The sequence below is a fragment of the Prosopis cineraria genome, unplaced genomic scaffold, assembly GCF_029017545.1.
Source record: "Prosopis cineraria cultivar Desert tree isolate PC_DT_omini unplaced genomic scaffold, ASM2901754v1 PC13, whole genome shotgun sequence".
Classification (NCBI taxonomy): Eukaryota; Viridiplantae; Streptophyta; class Magnoliopsida; order Fabales; family Fabaceae; genus Prosopis; species Prosopis cineraria.
Window position 1 is genome coordinate 34,437,323 of NW_026555344.1, and position 19,028 is coordinate 34,456,350.

The following is a 19,028-nucleotide window of genomic DNA, read 5'->3' on the forward strand; positions in this document are numbered from 1 at the left end:
AGTCAGACTCAGATACAAAATAAACGGATCCTAAATGAGTAAATTCCTAATTTCCTATACCTAAAGCTCTCATCTTCATCTTGCTCGCGTTGAGGCATACACAAAAGTTCTGCGGCAGAACCACTGAACCAGAACGGCTGAAGCAGAACCCTACGGCATCTTCTTCTCCTCTGTTCCTCAATCTCGCAAACTCACTCTCATCTCAGGTCTTCGTCTCACCGTCTCAGTCATCAGACTCCTCGTTCTCGAGAATCTCTTCGGCCTCTTCGTGATCGACTGGTATTGAATCTCGATCTCTTCGACTGCTCGTTATGTCTCAGCTTCTCCAACTGGTCGGGATTTCTCAGCATTTCCGACTGCTCGTGACTTCCAACTCGTGATATCTTCATTAACAGGTCAGAGCTCGTGATTTCTTCGACTGCTCGTTATTTATGCTTCATAGTTTATAATTATTTTTTATTAGTTAATGGTGATATTTAGCAGCATTGAATTGAATTGATAAGGTGAAAATAAAATTAAAAATAAAATTTTAATTTAAACATAATTAATATGTAAGAATTATAATTTTTAAAAATCTTGATTTTATTAAAAATGTTAGAATTCAATTCTATTATATTAATCATGAAATTGTTTCAATTCTCTTGAATTCAATTTGTAGACCTCACTATCCTCATCTTTTTTGTCCATTTATAACAAAGTAGGTTTTTTTAATTTTGAAAAAAAAGTACAATTTGGTCTTTTCTTATTTTAAGTACATATACAAATTAATATTATATTAAAATTTTATCTTCATATTAAACACACTTTTAAAACTCAATTCTATTTTGATTTCGATTCCGATTTCAAATTCGATTTTGATTTCGATTCCATTTTCATTAAAAACTCTTCCATCATACCAAATGAGACCAATTTAATTCTGTAAATTTTGGTTTAGTAGTTTTTTATGGATATGTGGACATGGCAAAATGCTTCTCTTCTTTTTAGTTTTTACATTGGTTATGTTTGGTAGAGTAAAATTACAAGTATGGAAAAGGAATTGAAGTTGGAATCATAAAATAATGATGTTTGATACATGTGAATTTAAATTTTCAAGACTCCTGATTCAAGTAAAAAAAAGCTGAATTGAATTATTTGATGGGAGCTATGGAATTGGAGCAATTCTATGAAATTATAGTTTTTGAAGATAATTTTATCCTCATATAAAAATAGAGAAGACAATTGTGCCCTTGCTCATTTGTAATTAATATCAAAAGAATTGAGTATGTAGATAGTCGTGGACAATTGAAAATGCTCAACTCATATTTTTATTTATATATATATAAATGCCCCATTTAAAATGCCCAACTCGAATAATTCAAATATATATATATATATATATTATAATTTATATATTTATAATATTTCTTTTAAAAAATAGTTTTTTTTATTTTTGATATCCATAATCTATATAATACTTCATTTGTATATTAAATAGTATATGAGAAATTAAATCACAATATTAATTTTGATTTTAATTTTTAGGAGTATTTTTATCTTTTAAGTATAATTTTTTTTTTCATGTCTTACATACCAAACAAAACTAATACAAGAATTTCATCTATTTTTTTTTGATATACCAAATATATTTTTAAAATTTAATTCTATTTTAATTTTGATTTTAATTTTAATTTTAATTCTATTAAAAATTATTCAGTCGAACCAAATGGAGCCTAAAGTAGAATTTAATCTATGATTTATTCATTCATTATTTATATATGAATACTAACTATTTTTTCTCCAATATATGTATAAGTATTGTTGAATATGTGAATGTTTTGTAGTCTTTGATTTTGGATTCATCTAATGTAATAAGAGTTGAAGGAGATGTTTTTATCTTCAATATGATTTTGAAAAATTTAATTTAAAAGATCATTTGAATGTTGAATTATGGTGGGATTTTTTTTCCATAAGCAAGTATGGAGGGATTATCACTTTATATCTAAATTAGATTTCTTTATTTTACCACTTTCTCTAATTTTTAATATATAATATTTAAAATATATTAATTTAATTACAAATGACCCCACCTTAATCTAACCTTGATTCGATCTTTGAACGGTGAATCTGTGCCTCAACCAGTTTAATATTCGATTCGATTCTCTTTTCCTATTCATATTCATAGCAAGTGGTATTCTATTCTCCGCAAGATCACAAGAACGGTCCAGATTCTTTCGACATCACGCATGTGGTTGGCGCTCAAACCGTAGAGGATCTGAAACTCGAAGTTCCCGTCTTCCGTTTACAGAAGCCTGGCCGTGACTGCAAGGTGCTCTCAAAACCTCCACTCAACTCAAAGAGCTACTTTCAAATTTAAGCGAATCGAACTGAAATTTCTGCGGGCAGCGCCGTGAACGATGCCGCGAACCACCACCATTGACTGCCCTGGTTGCCCTCCGTTTCGGGCTCTAACTTTCGACGCACTTGGGCTCATTAAAGGTGGTTGATTGATCATATATTCGTACTCATCTCTTGGCTCTTCCAAATTCGCATCTTGTTTTGCTTCACTCTTTTGGTTCGCTTTTGGGTTCTTTTGTTTGTGTTAGTTGTTGAAGCCCGTGATAGGCAAGCTGGAGTTCCACGGGTCGTTGATAGATGGGGTGAACCAGACTCCTCCAATTGCGTCTCAGCCGTATCTACCACTCACCACAAGGCTGACCCGGTATGTGCTATGTTGAAAAGATACAAAGGAGAAGCATGAATTACTATTCTCTCATTATTTTCTTTTCTCTGGCATTGCAGTTATTAGCTGTAGCAAGGAGAAATGGTCGGGTAAGTAGTTCTTTCATAATATCATTGAAGGTTCCTTACCATGTTTTGGTGTTCAGTCTTTATTGTTAGATTCTCAAGTGCCTCAATCTACACATCCATTATAGGTTGAGGTTCTGAACCCTGTAAATGGAGATCTTCAGGCTGCAATGTTAAATTCAAATGTTACAGATATCCGGTCTGAAGAAAATGCTATTGTTGGATTGCATTTATTTGCAAAGCAAAACCTGGAGTTAGCTTCCAGGTATTATTTGTGCCATTGTCATTTAACTTTTCAAATTTGTATGTTATGCTTGTTCCTTGTGCTATATTTTTATGCTCAATTTAGTTAAAAAAATGATTATCACAGTGATTTTTTGTTTATTTTTCCTTTGCCTTTTTTGATAGTTCTTGACACACATACTCATTATCTTCATGTTATGTAACTGTAAGTCAAAAAGGTTGTTGGCTTTCATATTGGTGGTGCATTGGTTGTATGCTCATGCTTACATGGTTGATATGTTTTAATGTCATGTGATGCTCTTATGCATGTGTGTCTTTGCTGTGTCTCTTTTCTGCAGCTTCAAAGGTAATTCAGATTTAGTATCTTTTGTTAGGTCTTGTACTTTGCTTGCCTGCACGGCCAAGGGAAATGCAAGTGTAAAGTCCATTAATGTGGCCAGTTCATCTTCAGAATCTGCTTGTGTTAGTTCTTCAGCATGGAATGTATGTGCTGGCGGTAACATCTCATGTTGCAAGGTGGATGGAAGTGAGAAGTATGCTTTGTTTGGAGGGTGAGTCATTGCAATTTTCATGAGTATTGCTGTAATAATTAATTAAATTCAATCAGTATTAAACTTTTCAAATTATTTATCTTGAACTTTTATGAAGAAGGGTGTTATGGGTAGAAAATAAGGGAACGAAGTAAAAGATAGCTCCCTCAATATTGTAAAATTCATGAACTAGAAGGAATCAAGGACATTAAAAAAAAAAAAAACAATGTTGTGAACTCTTGGATGATTGATAACCTGTATATCTTAAAATAACTATTGGAAGATAATCATGTTTGTGTTTTAAAGATTATCATATGCTGCCGCAGATGCTAGGGCATGAATTTCTGCATAAGTCCTGGCTTACTACCTTAACCATATATTGTGCATTCATATTCGACCTTTGTAATGAATCTGTAGAAACTTGTGAAAAAGTTGCAGGCAAATAATTACAGATATCTTTCTCTAAGAAGTAAATGTTCATTTAATTCTGCATGTAGACATATATTACTTAGCTTGGAGTTACTAGAACACATCATATGAAATCACAGGCACACTTTATAAAGTTTTATGCTGCTTCTGGAATGGCTACTGTTCATTTTTGCTAATGTTATCAAGTTTATAGACCAAATTGAAAGTTTTGATATTTTGTGGTTGCTTAAATTTCTTAGTATCGTAAGTGTGAAGAAGTCTTGCACTTGCAATGTATTATAGTTATTTGGGAGTTTTAAGAAGCAAAAGCAATTCCACTGTATTTTTGATAAGGCTACCAGAGAAAAAAAAAAAAATTCTACGAAATATTAGACCTCCAAAGAAGAAATATATAAAATAGCAAGATTTTGCATTAATAAAGGCTTGAAGCCAAAAGAAAATGATGGAGAGAGAGGTGCTTTTTAAAATCTTATGAGAAACCAATATGAGCACTAGCAGTGAATGTCTGTCATCTTATTTTAGATTTCTGAGCTGAAATATTCTAACCATTGCTTATATCTATCGCTTAGGAAAGGCATTGAAGTTAATCTTTGGGATCTCAACAGCTCCAGTAAGATATGGAATGCCAAACCTGTGAGTCTGCGTTGAATTTTAGCTCTTTCAATAATTATGTTTTTTCTCACCCATATTATCTTTTACTGTATCATATTTTGCTTTTTCCTACATGTGTAATATTACCATTTGTTTTGTGCTATGCAGCCTCCTAAGAACAGCCTCGGTATTTTCACCCCTACCTGGTTTACATGTGCTACATTTCTAAGCAGAGATAATCACCGTAAATTTGTTGCTGGAACCAACAGCCATCAGGTAAATTTAAGCAGTGACTTATTTGAAAATTTGAAATTAACCAATAAACATATTTGGAATGTGCATTAATACCTAGGGAAGCTTCCTTTCCATTGATGCTTATGTCCTTGTACCGTAATATATTTAAGATTCTTGAAAAGGGTTATAATTTACTTTCACTGTCTACCTTTTAGAATTATAGGTGATATTCTTACTATGGAAGTCATGTATCAACGTGTTATTTGTGAACTACTATATGCTGGTGTTGTCAATGGTTGTATGATGGTAACTGGCAAGCCCCTCCACTTTGTGGTGCCATGGTGAATGGTTTGCTGGGCACCATATTGACGCTTGACTGCCATTTCTTTCAGGAAATATTTTAAACATAAAAAATTTCTTAAAAACACGTAAGAAAAGAAAATGAACTGGCACATTGGGAGAATAACTAGGATAAAGTAATTTCCTAGCAGATGAAGTCAGCACTCTTGACCCCAAAAAAAGTCAGCACTCAATGTATTAAAGTGCCATTAATGCAGCCCGCAGCACAAGTCTAAAATAATTTATCTTCATTATTTTTTGCTGGAGGCTGTAAATAATGTCATTTATCTATAGAGGAAGGATAGAGACATAGGAGACGTGTTGGGAGAAAATTGAATGATGGGGTGAAAAAAAGGGAGGATTAGTGGTGCTATGAAAAGCCAGAAAGAGTACGTCAGCCAGTTGTATGAAGATATAAAGCATGAGGATCCTTTGATAGAGCTCACTTGTCCAAAGCTTCATAGTTAGAGAACGTAGAGGAACAACCATAATTTTCATTTGCACTTTGCTGCATTATTTTATCAGAGATTCAGAGACATTGCCAATGGACCAGTCCTCCAAAAGTCAACAAATTTATTGGCTAGAGATCAAGAAAATTGTGGAATGATGTGACAAATACCGTCTGCTTTCTACATTCAATACAGGCACTCATCATAGAGGATGCTCGCCATAACATAGCAGTCACCAAGGCTTGTTTTTGGATGGAGGATTTTTTAAACTGCCCATGCCATTTGGCTGTGGAGGCCAAGGTTACTGCAATTGTCTACACAATTTAGTTACTGATATCACATTCTATATAATAGTTTGGATGTAGTTTCTTTCTTAGGGATGAGCATACATAGCCTTTAACATTACAACGCATAACATACATTCTACTAAATGTCCTTTTTGTCAAATTGTATACATGGGTAAATTGAAAAAAGGTGGAGTGATCAAATTGCAGATGCGTTATTTAATTCCTATATATCTTACTATTTAAGAAAAATAAAGAAGTCATTGTGTTATGGTTGAAAGAGAAGAAGAGAGAAGAGAGGTAGGTAGGAGGGAGAGAGAACAGAGGAGACTTTCTGAATAATACGGTTTATTATTAATGAACCAACATCAGCCACATAACTGGACTTAGGGGCATTTATAGACTGACTCTTAAGTACTAATAACAGTAACAGTACCTAATTAACGACTATACCCCTGTATCTTAACTAATTCTTATGTTCTCTAATATTTACATATCAATACTCCCCTCCCCAAACACCCTTGTCCTCAAGGGTTAACAAGATGAAAATCTGGAAACTGTTTCTAAAATTTAAACTGAGACAGCCATGTAGCTTCCTCATACGGCAATCCTTTCCATTGAACTGACACTTTAGTAGTAATCTTTCCTTTCATCCTTCCCACTCGTTTGTTCAGTATCTTTTTGGGAAAAAGCAAATCTGGAATTTCTGGCCAATCATCAGGCAGATGTCACTGCTTTACTGAAGTGTTAGGACATAATTTGAGGAGAGACGTGAAAAGTTGAATGAATTCTGGAACTAGAAGGTAATTCCAGCCTGTAAGCAACCTTCCCGATTCTCTTAAGCACTTTAAAAGGCCCAAAATACTTTGGCGCTAACTTTTGAGTGCTTCTAGATGCAATAGAAATCTGTCTATAAGGCTGTAACTTCAAAAACACCCATTGGCTGTCTTCAAATTCTCAATCAGTTCTTTTTAGATCAGCCTTCTGCTTCATTATTGCCCTATGTAAATGATGTTTTAGGATATGTGTTCCCTTGCTTCAAAACTCCTATCCACAGCTTCAACAATTGCTGTTCTAGGAAAATAAGGAGTATATATAGGAGTTTTCTGCCCATAAGGTAGTTCATAGGGAGTAGCCTTGATAGAAGCATGAAAACTAGTGTTATACCACCATTCAGTAAGTGGTAACCATTTACTCCATTCTTTAGGACTCTCCCAACACATACAATGTAGATAAGTTTTCAAGCATCAATTGAGTACCTTGGATTGACCATCGGTTTGAGGATGGTATGAAAAAGTGAGCTTTTGCTCCACTTTAATCACCTTGAGGAACTCCTTCCAAAATTGCTAATGTGCACCAGATCTCTATCACTTATCACCTCAACTGGGGCTCCATTCAATCTGTAAATGTTATCTAAAAATGTTTGAGCTAACGTAGAAGCTGAAAAAGGGTGAGATAGAGCCATAAAATTGGCATATTTGCTCATTCTATCCACTGTAACCCAAATGACTTATTTTCCACCTGATTTAGGGAGCCCTTTTATGAAATCCATTGTAACACTCTCCCACAACTTGCTTGGGATAGGTAATGGTATAAATTGTCTCAAAGTTGGACTTTCACCCACCACCAGCTTACCATTTCTTCTAAGGAATTTATTGTGGAAATATTACGTTATTATTGTTAATAGTTAGCATTTGTTAGTATTATTCATCAAGCTTTATTATTATTTATTAGGTTTTATATCTCTTGATGTATATATATAGGACCCGTTTGTACATCAAAACATACGAATGAGAAATATTATTCTCTACAAAACTCCACATTTACCATCCCAAGAGTGGGCTTTACTGCTGCCATCTTGCCTTTGTAAAGAGCCTTTAAATCTGGATCCAACTCCCAACTCTCCTCAAGCTTGTGTACTAATTCTGGTGATGGTATGTCTAAAGCAATCTGCAGTAACTGAGGTCTTGAGAGTCTAGAAAGAGCATCAGCTGCTGTGTTATCATTCCCCTTCTTGTAATGAATCTCAATCATGACCCATTAACTTTGCGACCCAATACATTTGAAAAGGGGTCTTCGACTTCTGACCAAGCAAAAGTTTGAGGTTTTGCTGATCTGTTTTTATGATAAACTTCCTTCTTTCTAGATATTGATGCCAATGCTCAATAGCTAGCACTACAGCCAATAGTTCTTTCTCATAAACTGCTGGCTGGAGCTGTTTTGGGCCCAAAGCCTTGCTGAAAAATGCAATGGACTGATTATTTTGAAGCAAAATAGCCCCAATTTCCTTCCCACAAGCATCAGTCTCTACTACAAACTCCATTGAAATCTGGAAGTGCTAAGACAAGCGCTGAAACAAGTATTTGCTTCATCTTTCTGAATGTTACAGCAGCTGTTCATGCAATGTGAATGCATTTTTCTTCAAGAGGTCTGTCAAGGGTTTGATTATTTGCCCATACCTTTTGATAAACCTTCTATGATACCTTGCAAGCTTTAAAAAGGACCTCGATTGTTTAACAGTAGTTGGTGTAAGCCAATCCACCACTATTTGATGTGACCTAAGTATTCTACTCTATTGTTGGCAAATGTGCACTTGCTCCTCTTGATAAAATAGTGGTTTTTCTGCAAGATTTCAAACACTACTCTTAGATGAACATGCATATTCAAATCTGCGCTATAAACTAAAATATCATTAAAAAAAAAAAAAGAACAAAGTAGCGCAAGTAAGGTCTAAAAATAGAGTTCATTGCTCCCTAAAATGTTGCTGGAGCATTGGTTAAAGTAAATGGCATAACCAACCACTCATAATGACCCGAGTGAGACCAGAAGGCTGTTTTGAATGTGCCTTGAGGCTCCATTCGAATTTGATGGTACCCGGTTCTCAAATCCAGCCTAGTGAACCATTTAGCTTCCCTCAATTCATCCAATAATTCTTTCACAAGTGGAATAAGATATCTATTATTGATTGTCTTCTTATTAAAGCTCATCGTAATTGATACACATGTGCTATGAGCCATCCTTCTTTTTTACCAACACACTAGGTGCAGCAAAAAAGGAGCTACTCTCTTGAATCACACCTGAAGCTAGCAACTCTTCCACCATTTTCTCAATAAGATCCTTTTGTGCAGAAGAATAATGATTGGGCTTGAGATTAATAGGATCCGTGACTTCTTACAAAAGAAAAGGGTGATTATGGCCCTTTCTAAAAGGGGGTAGACCCTTGGATTCATCAAAAAGCCCTTTAAAGTCTTCCAAAAGGTCACCAACAGCTTATGGAAGTGATTCTTCTGATTGTACAGCAAGGATTTGAGACTGAGATTGACTATTTTCAGCCAATTGGAGTAGAAATACTTGGCACCCGTCTCCTTTTTTTAATCTCTAACTTGCTGGAAACAACCATTTGCCACTTTGATGGAGGTTGTACCTGCGAAACAAGCATTTTTCCATTATTCCAGAAATACATAGTAGAAGAAAGATAATCCCACAAAGCATAATGAAGGCTTTTAAGCCATTCCTAGCCCAACACAATATCATAATTGCATATTTTCATTATCAGGAGGTCTCTGCAAAAATCTTCTCCTTGCATTATCCATTTTAAAATTCCTTCCAGACTCCATATATTTTCAATTTTCCAGCACCCGCAACCACTGTATCAGCCTATCCATCTTCTTCTCCATTCCAACCCAGCTTCTTTGCCAAGTCATGGTTAAGAAAATTGTGGCTGCTTCCATTATGATCTATGAGAATCTGAATGGGTCTCCTTCCCACATGCCCTTGAAGTCTCATAGAACTAAAATTTGATGGCATTCAGGAGTATTTTCTTGCTCATTAAATCTGCCTCTTTGTGTTCCTGCTCTTCTTCATCAAGATTTTCATCAAGCTCTATTAATCGCAATTGCATCTTGCATCTCTGAGAGCAATTGTGACATCTAGAAAAAAATTTATGACAATAAAAATGTAGGTTTTGGGCTCTGTGTTTTGCCTCTTCCTGTGGTGTTAATTTTGTGGGAATTTTAATCCCAAAAATAAATTGGCAAGAAGAAGATGAGTTTTTGGTTGCGTTAGATGCTGTGCTTGGTGCGAATGAAGATTATGAATATTCTTTAGTTAAGTTGAGTTTACACACAATTTCATCGGAAGAATCATTATAATCTCCTAAGCTCCCTGTTTATCATAGTCGCATGATTTCTGCCATAGGTGCTTCATAGGTAGGTCTGAATCTCTTCTTCATAGCTTATGAATATTCTTCCCACCCTATCGCACGCCTTCTTCTCGCAATTGTTAGGGCTTGATGCCATTGGAAGGCCTTCTCATCAAGATGAATACTGGCCATCATGACCTTCCATGCGTCAAGGGTGTCATCAATCTAAAAATACTGCTCACACTTCATAAGCCACCGAAGAACATCCTCATTCTAAAATCTTGGGAATTCCATCTTGGTGAATCTAGTAGGAGGTTGGTACTCCCTTTCTGGTCTTTGTCAATGGTTCCCTTCCCCTCCATTGGAGCCTATCTCATGATTATTGTGAGACTCATCAATGGTGCGAACAAGCTGTGCTATTTGTGCTGTAAGTGCTTCAATATGGTTTTCAACATCATGGAGTCTTGTATTGGTTTGGTCAGCCATCTTCTGTGACACTGATTGGGAGTGGGTGGTGGGCATATGAGGGAGGAAAGAATGGCTTTGGATACCACTATTATGGTTGAAAGAGATGAAGAGAGAAGAAGAGAGCAGGTAGGAGAGAGAAACAGGGAACAAAGGAGATTTTCTGGATAGTATGCTTTATTATTAATGAGCCAACAGCAACACAACTGGACTTAGGGATATTTATAGACTGACTCTTAAGTACTAATAGCAGTAACAGTACCTAATTAACGACTAGACCCTTGTATTTAACTAATTCTTATGTTATCTATTATTTACATATCACATTGGTTCTATTATCTACTCCCATTTGAAGCTACTTAATTTTGAATGCATTCAATCACTCTTCATGTAATAGATTGACTTTCAAACAGGTTCGTTTATATGACATCTCTGCTCAGCGAAGGCCTGTTATGTCATTTGATTTTCGTGAGACACCAATTAAAGCAGTGGCTGAGGATATAGATGGTTATTCAGTCTTTATAGGGAATGGGTCTGGTGACCTTGCTTCTGTTGATATACGTACAGGTATGTGCAAACCTTTCAGTATATAGTTATTTAAGTTTATGAAGGCTTTGTTCATTGTGCTTCCATTTTAACTGTCACTTGAAGTGATTATGATCCAAGAATTATAATTGTATGAAGAAGAGAGATGCTTAGGGTCGTTAGTAGTGATATGAAGCTGTTAGCTATATATAGATGACCTTGGTAGTTTGTAGCTTAGCTTTTGACATAATCAGAAAGTGAATTCAGTTCCTGCTCTCACCTTATTTATTTATTTCTTCTCTTCTCCCTTATCGTTTATTTCTATAGATTATCAATTTCTTCGTTCCATAACTAAATTATCTGGACTCTACTTCCAAGACTAAATTTGCTAGGGTAATTTATTTGATTTTAGGCAATGATATAAATTGGCTCGTTGTTGTCAATTGTTTTGTGGCTAAAACTGCACCTTATACTTGAGAGGGTAAGGTGCCGTATTGTAACATTTAATGGAAAAATCAACTTTGGGATTCCAAATATTTTAGTGCCAGTCTACAGCTTAATATTTACATTAGTAACCATTTATGATCTTTTCTTGTTACAACTTGAAATTTCTCTATTAAGAACTATGGATGAGTAAATCTGTGACTGTGGAATATTTCATATTAGTATTGGCATGCAGGGACAGATGCAGGATGATCCTAAATGTGCCCTCTCCTCTTAAGAAAAAGTAATTCATACTTTGTAAACAAGCCTGGGTTGGCCATAAGTAGGATTTTGATGCAACCTCTAATTTCAACCCTTTAGTATTAGAAGTTTCATTGTAGTTTTTATGATCTGTATCTTTTGGTTATAGAGATGATTGGTTGGTGTAGTTGTTTCATATGGTTGACATTCATGGAATGGGCTTATGGGCATTCTAAGTAAAATAAGTTTCATTGGGCAATTTATTAAATACCAATGCTTGTGTCAAAATAAATTTTAACTTCTTTTGCAACGTGGAATGTTCAAAGTTCTATGGTTTATTTGGTTGGAGCTTCATTTGCTGAGGAAAAAAGTAGTTTTGCTGACTTTGCTTTCAATATCAGCGTGAGTGGTTACATGTAACTTCCTATTCTTATTTGCAGAGGTCAGTCTTCCTAGTTGTATATTTGAGATTATGTTGTTTTCTTGCTGTTCTCTGCTTTTTCTCTTCCCTCCTTTTTCTATTGATATTATCTCCTACAGAATTGTATTCTGCCTTACCATATACAACAAATTTCTCCTATTGAAAACAAAAATATCTTATGAAAAAATCCTGCTTAAATGTTTGATATTTATGAATGCTTATACCTAAAACATGTAGCACCTTGTTATGTGGAACAAAGGAGAGGGTTATGGCGAAGATGAAAATGTAAAGGTCTCAAGGACATGTTGGGGTTTTGAGCTGTATACATTGTGGTTGAAGAGTTGAAATGACAAAAGGAGAAAGTTTGAGTTTGAAGCTTTAATCTTGGGGATGATAAGCAACCTATTTTTGGATTCAATATAGCAGTTTACTTCATTAAAGCTTCCTTCCTTAATGGAAGGGGATTTCTTAGACCTTTTTGCATTGCTTGCATTTTATGTTTAACATTTGATGTGACATTTTCTTTGTATGCATAATTTCCTAGACCTTTTGCTGTGCTTTCTGTGCAGTAACTACTCATTCACATTTCCCAAGCAACTGTTTGCTATTTGCATGAGAAGGCATTCAATGCGGGCCTAAGGTCCATTTTTAGACTTTATGAAAATGCCTTCACAATTGTTTAAGCTTGTGAACGACTCTGAATCACATGGATTAGGAGCTGGGTTCTAATCAGTTCCGTTGTTGCAGTACTTGATTTGTTTTTTTAAATAAATGTAATAAAGAGAGAATTCTTGGGACTTGCTTACATTTGTTTTCTTTATAAGTTGAGAATTTTGATAACCGCAATTTGTATTGGTATTTTTTCTTGGATTTTCTGACTTTGTAGTTATCAGATCTAATTGCATTGAGTTTAAGCCGCTATACATATTCTTATATGATATCTTCTTGCATCTCCTGTCTTTGAGTTGATCTCTTTGCATGAGTTATTTTCAATTTATCATGTTAATCAATATACACAATTTGTTACAGGAAAGTTGCTAGGATGTTTTATTGGCAAATGCTCTGGAAGCATCAGATCCATTGTTCGGCACCCTGAGCTACCTATTATAGCTTCATGTGGTTAGTGAGCTTTCTTTTTTGTGAAAACCTGCAGAGCAGGTAGTTTATTAGAGTTTGGTCTGTCTTTTTATATCTATGTTGCTTGTTTTTAATTATAGTGTGCTATGTGCGGTCTTCTTGTCAGTGAAAATTATTTAGTTGTCGGTCTTATCATTTGTGCTATTATTCATAGGTTTTTGTCGTCCTTTTCTTCCTTCTAAATGATTGTTGCTCAAGCTCATAATCAATTGAAGAAGCACTGGTCTGTAGTTTGCTGACTTCACATTTTTTGGCTCTGATAAGAACATTTCAGCTTTTATACTATCATAATGACATTTATAAATCTCCATATTCATCATTAAAGCTCATCTCACAATAATTTTTAGGACTGGATGCTTATCTTCGTATTTGGGATACAAAGACCAGGCAGCTCCTTTCTGCGGTATGCTTAACCCTTGTCTTAATTATCATTATGGTATTGGCAATGGACCATGTGTTTCAAATCATGTTAAAATGTTTAGGGGTATCTATGCCACTACAATGTAAAAGAAGTGGATAATATTTTGACCTTATTTACTGTTCTTATTCAGCAATTTGATGTAATTATTTTTTCATCAAAACCCTCAATGTGCCTTTATTTAAAACAAGGGAAGATTGCTGTTCTCTCTCCATATCCTATTATTTTATCAAGAATGTGTGAAGTGCTCCAATATTTCTCCTGCAGAGAATGTTGCCTTGTGTATCTCCTCTTCTATGAAAAATTATATGTTAACTTTTATTTTTTGAAGCTGCAATAATGCATTTACAAATGTTTTGCTTAATGCACTGATTCTTGAAATTATAAGGATTTGGAACTTGCTACTTATTGCACATCAAAATCCAAATTTTTGCTCTAAAATTCTAGGAAGTTATGAAAAATCTTTGAAAGGTAAAATCCATAGGATGAAGCTCACTTCCCCTTTGATCCATTGGTGTCCTTTCTTGCCATTGAATTGGGTCTAAAGCATTCTCCATGACCTCTTATTCCCTTTAGTACACCTCCCTTTTATTGATTGAATGTGACACGCTTTTAATATTTCAGCCAAGGAGTTGCTTATATATGTTAATTTATAATTTTCACTGAATAAAACTATACATCTCTAAAGCAAAAGCGGCTCATTTCAGATTATTAAAAAAAATTAAAAAATAAAAGAACAGCTCATATCAGAGCGGGTCAGGCAAATTTTTATGTAAAAATTGACTTTTTTTTTTCTTTTAATATGACAATTTTCTAGAGATAATTTCATCACAGGTGCATCTTGGTCCTTCTAAAACAGAAAATAAAACATCAAAGATATAGGGAAATAAATGTAAGAGTTGATTCTGGATCCCCATTAAAAACCTATTAGCTAAAATCCAGATCCTCTTTTAGATTACGTATTCACTGAGAGTCCATTTATATGGGGCTAACTTCCTTAGAAGTAATTATTTGTCAGAGGATCTGATGAAGAATAATTGCAATTTTGATAATCAAGAAATATGATGGCATTTTTGGATCGCATGACAATTTCAATACTGGTTATGGTTAATAATGTTTTATTTTGAAACTACCTGTTGTATTGTTACCTTTTAAAAAGCATCATTTCTTAACTTGAACTAGGCAGGTTACTTAGTGATTGATTGTCCAAACTCTTTGTAGAATTTACTGATCATATTGTGATACTGAATTGTATGAGGAAAAGATAGAAAAGAGAAGAGATAGTAGAGAGAGGAAGAGGGGGGAGGGGGAAGAGAAGGAAGGCAAAAAGCGATGAGATGAGAGATACTGAATGAATTCACTCATTGATTTACAACAGCGGAATTACAAATGTCTAAGTATCTTTTTTATAGCCTATTGTTCTCATGGTCGCTAACAAACTACTGACCGGTTTCCTCTTTCTTTTTATATCTACATATCATAATGATCGGTTTACTAAATTAGAAAAATTTCAAATAACTAGGAACTTTATCATCATGAAAAACTTTTCTTCGTGCAGGTCTTCCTGAAGCAACATCTTATGCATGCTGTTTTTGACTATAACTTCATCAGTGAAGGTTTGTCTGTTTCTTGCTTTCTTTTTTTAATGTTGCAAATTAAAGTCCTTTTGATATCAAGGAATGTAATTCGACAGAGTAATTTGTTGCTCTGCTTTAGTTTATTTGATGAATAATAAAGAGTACATATAGCGCTGAAACTAGGGTTACATGCCATAGAATATAATCTAATCTAATCAGATTGTAATCATATTTTATTCCCTAAAATCTGCTGATAATAATAGCAGAAAATAAATTTGTTTAAGCCCTAATCAGACCCATTAAGGATAATGGACCTAAGCCAAATAGTGATGGCTTCCAACACTCTCCCTCAAGCTGGTGAATAGATGTCAATTATTCCCAGCTTGCTTGTTAAGTTTTCAAACTTGGGCTTGGCTGTAGAGCATATTTGCAATCTGCAACCTTGGTGTATATCTAACTTCAACATGTTTGCCATCAAGCTTCTCCTTGATGACAGGTCTATCCATGTCAATATGTTTTGTCCTATCACGGTGAATAGGATTTTTGACAATTCCAATGGTAGCCAAATTATCCCAGAAGAACTTCATAGGACCTTCATGAGTTATATGTAACTTCAAAGGGTGCCAAAGCCAAGTCTCCAGTGTGTGCCATGACATGCAGGTTTAGATTCCAAATCATCCACTCATCAGCCTGTTTTATGACTTCTGACTTCTAGTTGACTTCCATTAAGTAAATAGTTGAAGGGAGGTTCTCATATCACCTGATGGATTCCTAAAGCAAGTTGTCATTTTTAACAGTGAAGGGAACTGTCAGTGAGAAAAGAAGTGGGCGTTGGTTTTGGTACCTAAGCCAAAAATAGGGTAGGAATTTCCTTCATTATGGAATATTGCGACTTAGAGCACTTGATGAGCAAGATACACCCAAAGCAATAGGTTCTTGTGGCAAAAAACGAGGGAAGTTGTCTCTCAATTTTTTTTTTTTAAATAGAAGAAAAACATAGATGAGTTGGGTCTTGGGATTCATCAGAATTAGGGCATACTTCTAATTTCAAGGAGCGCTTATATAGTTAATTATAGATTGCCTACCAATAAAGTCCTAACATTGGCAAATCCTTATTAACTTGACTCAATGGTACTAGGTTCAGCTTCAACTTTGTTATGTAAGAGAGGTTGGAGGATCGAACCTGGAGAGGCTCTCTGCAAGGGGAATAATCCTGCACACTACTGCGGGGAAGCCTTTGTCTCCTGATGCTCACCGTAAGGGGTGGGGTCGTCTTGTTGTGGGTCTGGGGGGAGAGTGTCCAGCGCCTCAGGTGACGGTGAGATTTTATATAACAGCCCTCTGGGTCACCCCGCCTCTCCGAGGTCTTTTAACACACATGTCACCACATGATTGCCGGCTTTCCCACTGGTGGTACAGTGGTTATTTCTCACCCCACCCTCACGGGGGTCTTTGGAACCTCTCCAGACTCGAACCTCCAACCTCTACCACCTTAACGAAGTTGAGGCGAAGTTTGGTACCATTGGGTCAACAGTGTATGGATTTAAACATGAAGGATTTCATTTTGTTTGGGATCCATGCGAGATTGACATTTCGAAGGTCCTAGTTTTTGTGTAAGGCTCCCAAAACCTGCTTTGTGGAGTCCCTAATATTTTTGTTTCTCTTATTTGATGAATCTGGTTAAGTAATTTTTTTTATGATTATAATATAATAATATATTGGGACATCATTTCTCAGTGTCTGTTGTTGATTGACATTTAATGCTAGCACTAATGTTAATGTCTCTCATGTGCAAAATAGAAAACCAACTCACAAACGAAGAGCAAACTAATGATGTCATGCGTGGTGAACAATTCGATGCATTACTTCTGAAAAGAAAGAATTCTGAAAGCAAGGAAACCATTGCAGACACAAAAGATAGAAAAAAGAAGAAATCTAAGAAGATCAAAGATCACAAGAAATCAAAAGAAGATAGTCAAAGCGACACGAGATGAAGCAAGTCAAATGCAAGAAAAAAAAAAGCTAGTCAGAATTGGAAATTCCTGGTGAAGGGTTGTGATTAAGATGTATTAACCTCTGCATGATGGCACGTGGAAATCTGAAAACAAGATCAAAGTAGAGTTGGTCATTCTGAAATCGGACCAGCTTGAAGATGAATTTTGAAAAGAAACCATCCAGTTGATGATGTAGTTCAATTTTGTGAATTGCTTGTGTACAAGTAATTATGTTTTTATTTATTTTTCATAGGGTAGGTAAAATCATATCTCCTGAAGTATTTCTGACCAAGTATTCAGAGGGGCACATTTTTGTTGGACTCACGAGTAGAGATGTGGTTTATTATTCGCTTCTTTTTTCGGTCCTTATTTTGCGTGATCTGGTGAAAATAGCGGTCATTATGCTTTTCATTTCAATTGCAGTTTCTGTAGAATGTTATCACAGAAAATGATACGTGAATAAATAATTCAATAAAATTAAAAGTGAGTCTTGGGTTTTGGTCGTAGCAATGATTTATAATTTATAATATATATGACCTATGATATAAATTTATAAAGATACTTGTAAAGAATTATCTGAGCAGCTACTAAAGCATTTAAATATGGTGTAATTTTACTCTTGAATCCCAAAATATTGTGTAAAAATTTCCTAATTTGTAATGAAGTCCAAACGTTTGTTGATACTTGATAGTATTGTGATTTTCATTTACTACGTCACATATAAAAGAGATAAGGGTAAAAATATTTAAGATTAAAAGATAAAATTGTCTTCGAACTTTTTGGTGAGGGGTGTTTGGTATTTTATATTTTTTTATTAAAATAATATTGTCTTGAAACTATAAAAAAGAATGCAAATTTACTCCAACCACTGACCCACAGGTAGTTGGCTACTAAATATTTTTGTTGACCAATGAAGATGCCCGTATCAATCCCAGTCAAAAAGCTATGTACAAGACAAACAACAAAAAATTAGATGATGGATATTTTAAAAATAGTAGGTGTGAAACCAGCGTTAAAATGCCAAATTTGATTTATAAAGATTTTATTAAAAAGATACGGGTGCAATCCTATAAAAAAAATAGTGTTAAATTAATTTAACGCATGATAATAAATTCTAAATAAAATGTTTTTTTGTTTTTATTATTAGTAAGAACGAGATAATAAATTATAGAATAGAATAAATTTTCATACTTTTAATATGTATAAGAGTAACGAATTATAAAAAATAATTTGTTTTTTAAAATAACTTCTAATACAAAGGAACGTAGGGTAAAATTATATTTTGCAACTTACAACACTATTTTGTTCCATATTATTACTTGAAAAAATTATTAAATTTGATTTTAAACATGAAAAATTGGGGTCAAACTTTCAAATTGATTGAATTTAAAAAATACAAATGAGATGCAAAATAATCAATTTAAATTTTTTTAAAAAAGTTAACACAAAAAAAAAATCAAACTTCTTAAAATATCTCACCCTTTTCCTTGTCTAATGCATGGGATAAAATCAAGTTTTCATCAAACATTGCATACCAATCAAAAAAAAAGAACTAAGCCATGGTTATTAGAACTAAGCCGAATCAATCGTTTGATTGAGAACTGGTCAGGTAGTCAATCTAAAAATGATATAAAACCAGAGGAAGAGGGAACTGCTTTTGAATCGTTAGAATCGAAAGAACCGCCAATTCAAGTAGTTTAGGCGGTTCTTCTTATTTTTTTTTTTCTCCCCCTTAAAATTGCAAGTTGAGAGTTCTGAATTTGTTTCTTGCCAAGCAACAGAG

At 34.5% G+C, this 19,028-nt stretch overlaps 1 protein-coding gene across 1 annotated transcript; it reads left to right on the forward strand.

Moving 5' to 3' along the window:
- The first annotated feature begins 99 nt into the window (after positions 1 to 99).
- Positions 100 to 17,599, forward strand: LOC129290908 (uncharacterized). The gene is made up of 13 exons (XM_054927976.1): positions 100 to 395; positions 2,187 to 2,475; positions 2,583 to 2,698; positions 2,779 to 2,808; positions 2,913 to 3,049; positions 3,402 to 3,578; positions 4,556 to 4,619; positions 4,746 to 4,853; positions 10,903 to 11,056; positions 13,149 to 13,238; positions 13,604 to 13,659; positions 15,233 to 15,290; positions 17,052 to 17,599. The coding sequence occupies exons 2-13, from the start codon at positions 2,394 to 2,396 to the stop codon at positions 17,243 to 17,245; spliced, it is 1,266 nt and encodes a 421-aa protein (XP_054783951.1). The 5' UTR covers positions 100 to 395; positions 2,187 to 2,393; the 3' UTR covers positions 17,246 to 17,599.
- The last annotated feature ends 1,429 nt before the right edge of the window (positions 17,600 to 19,028 follow it).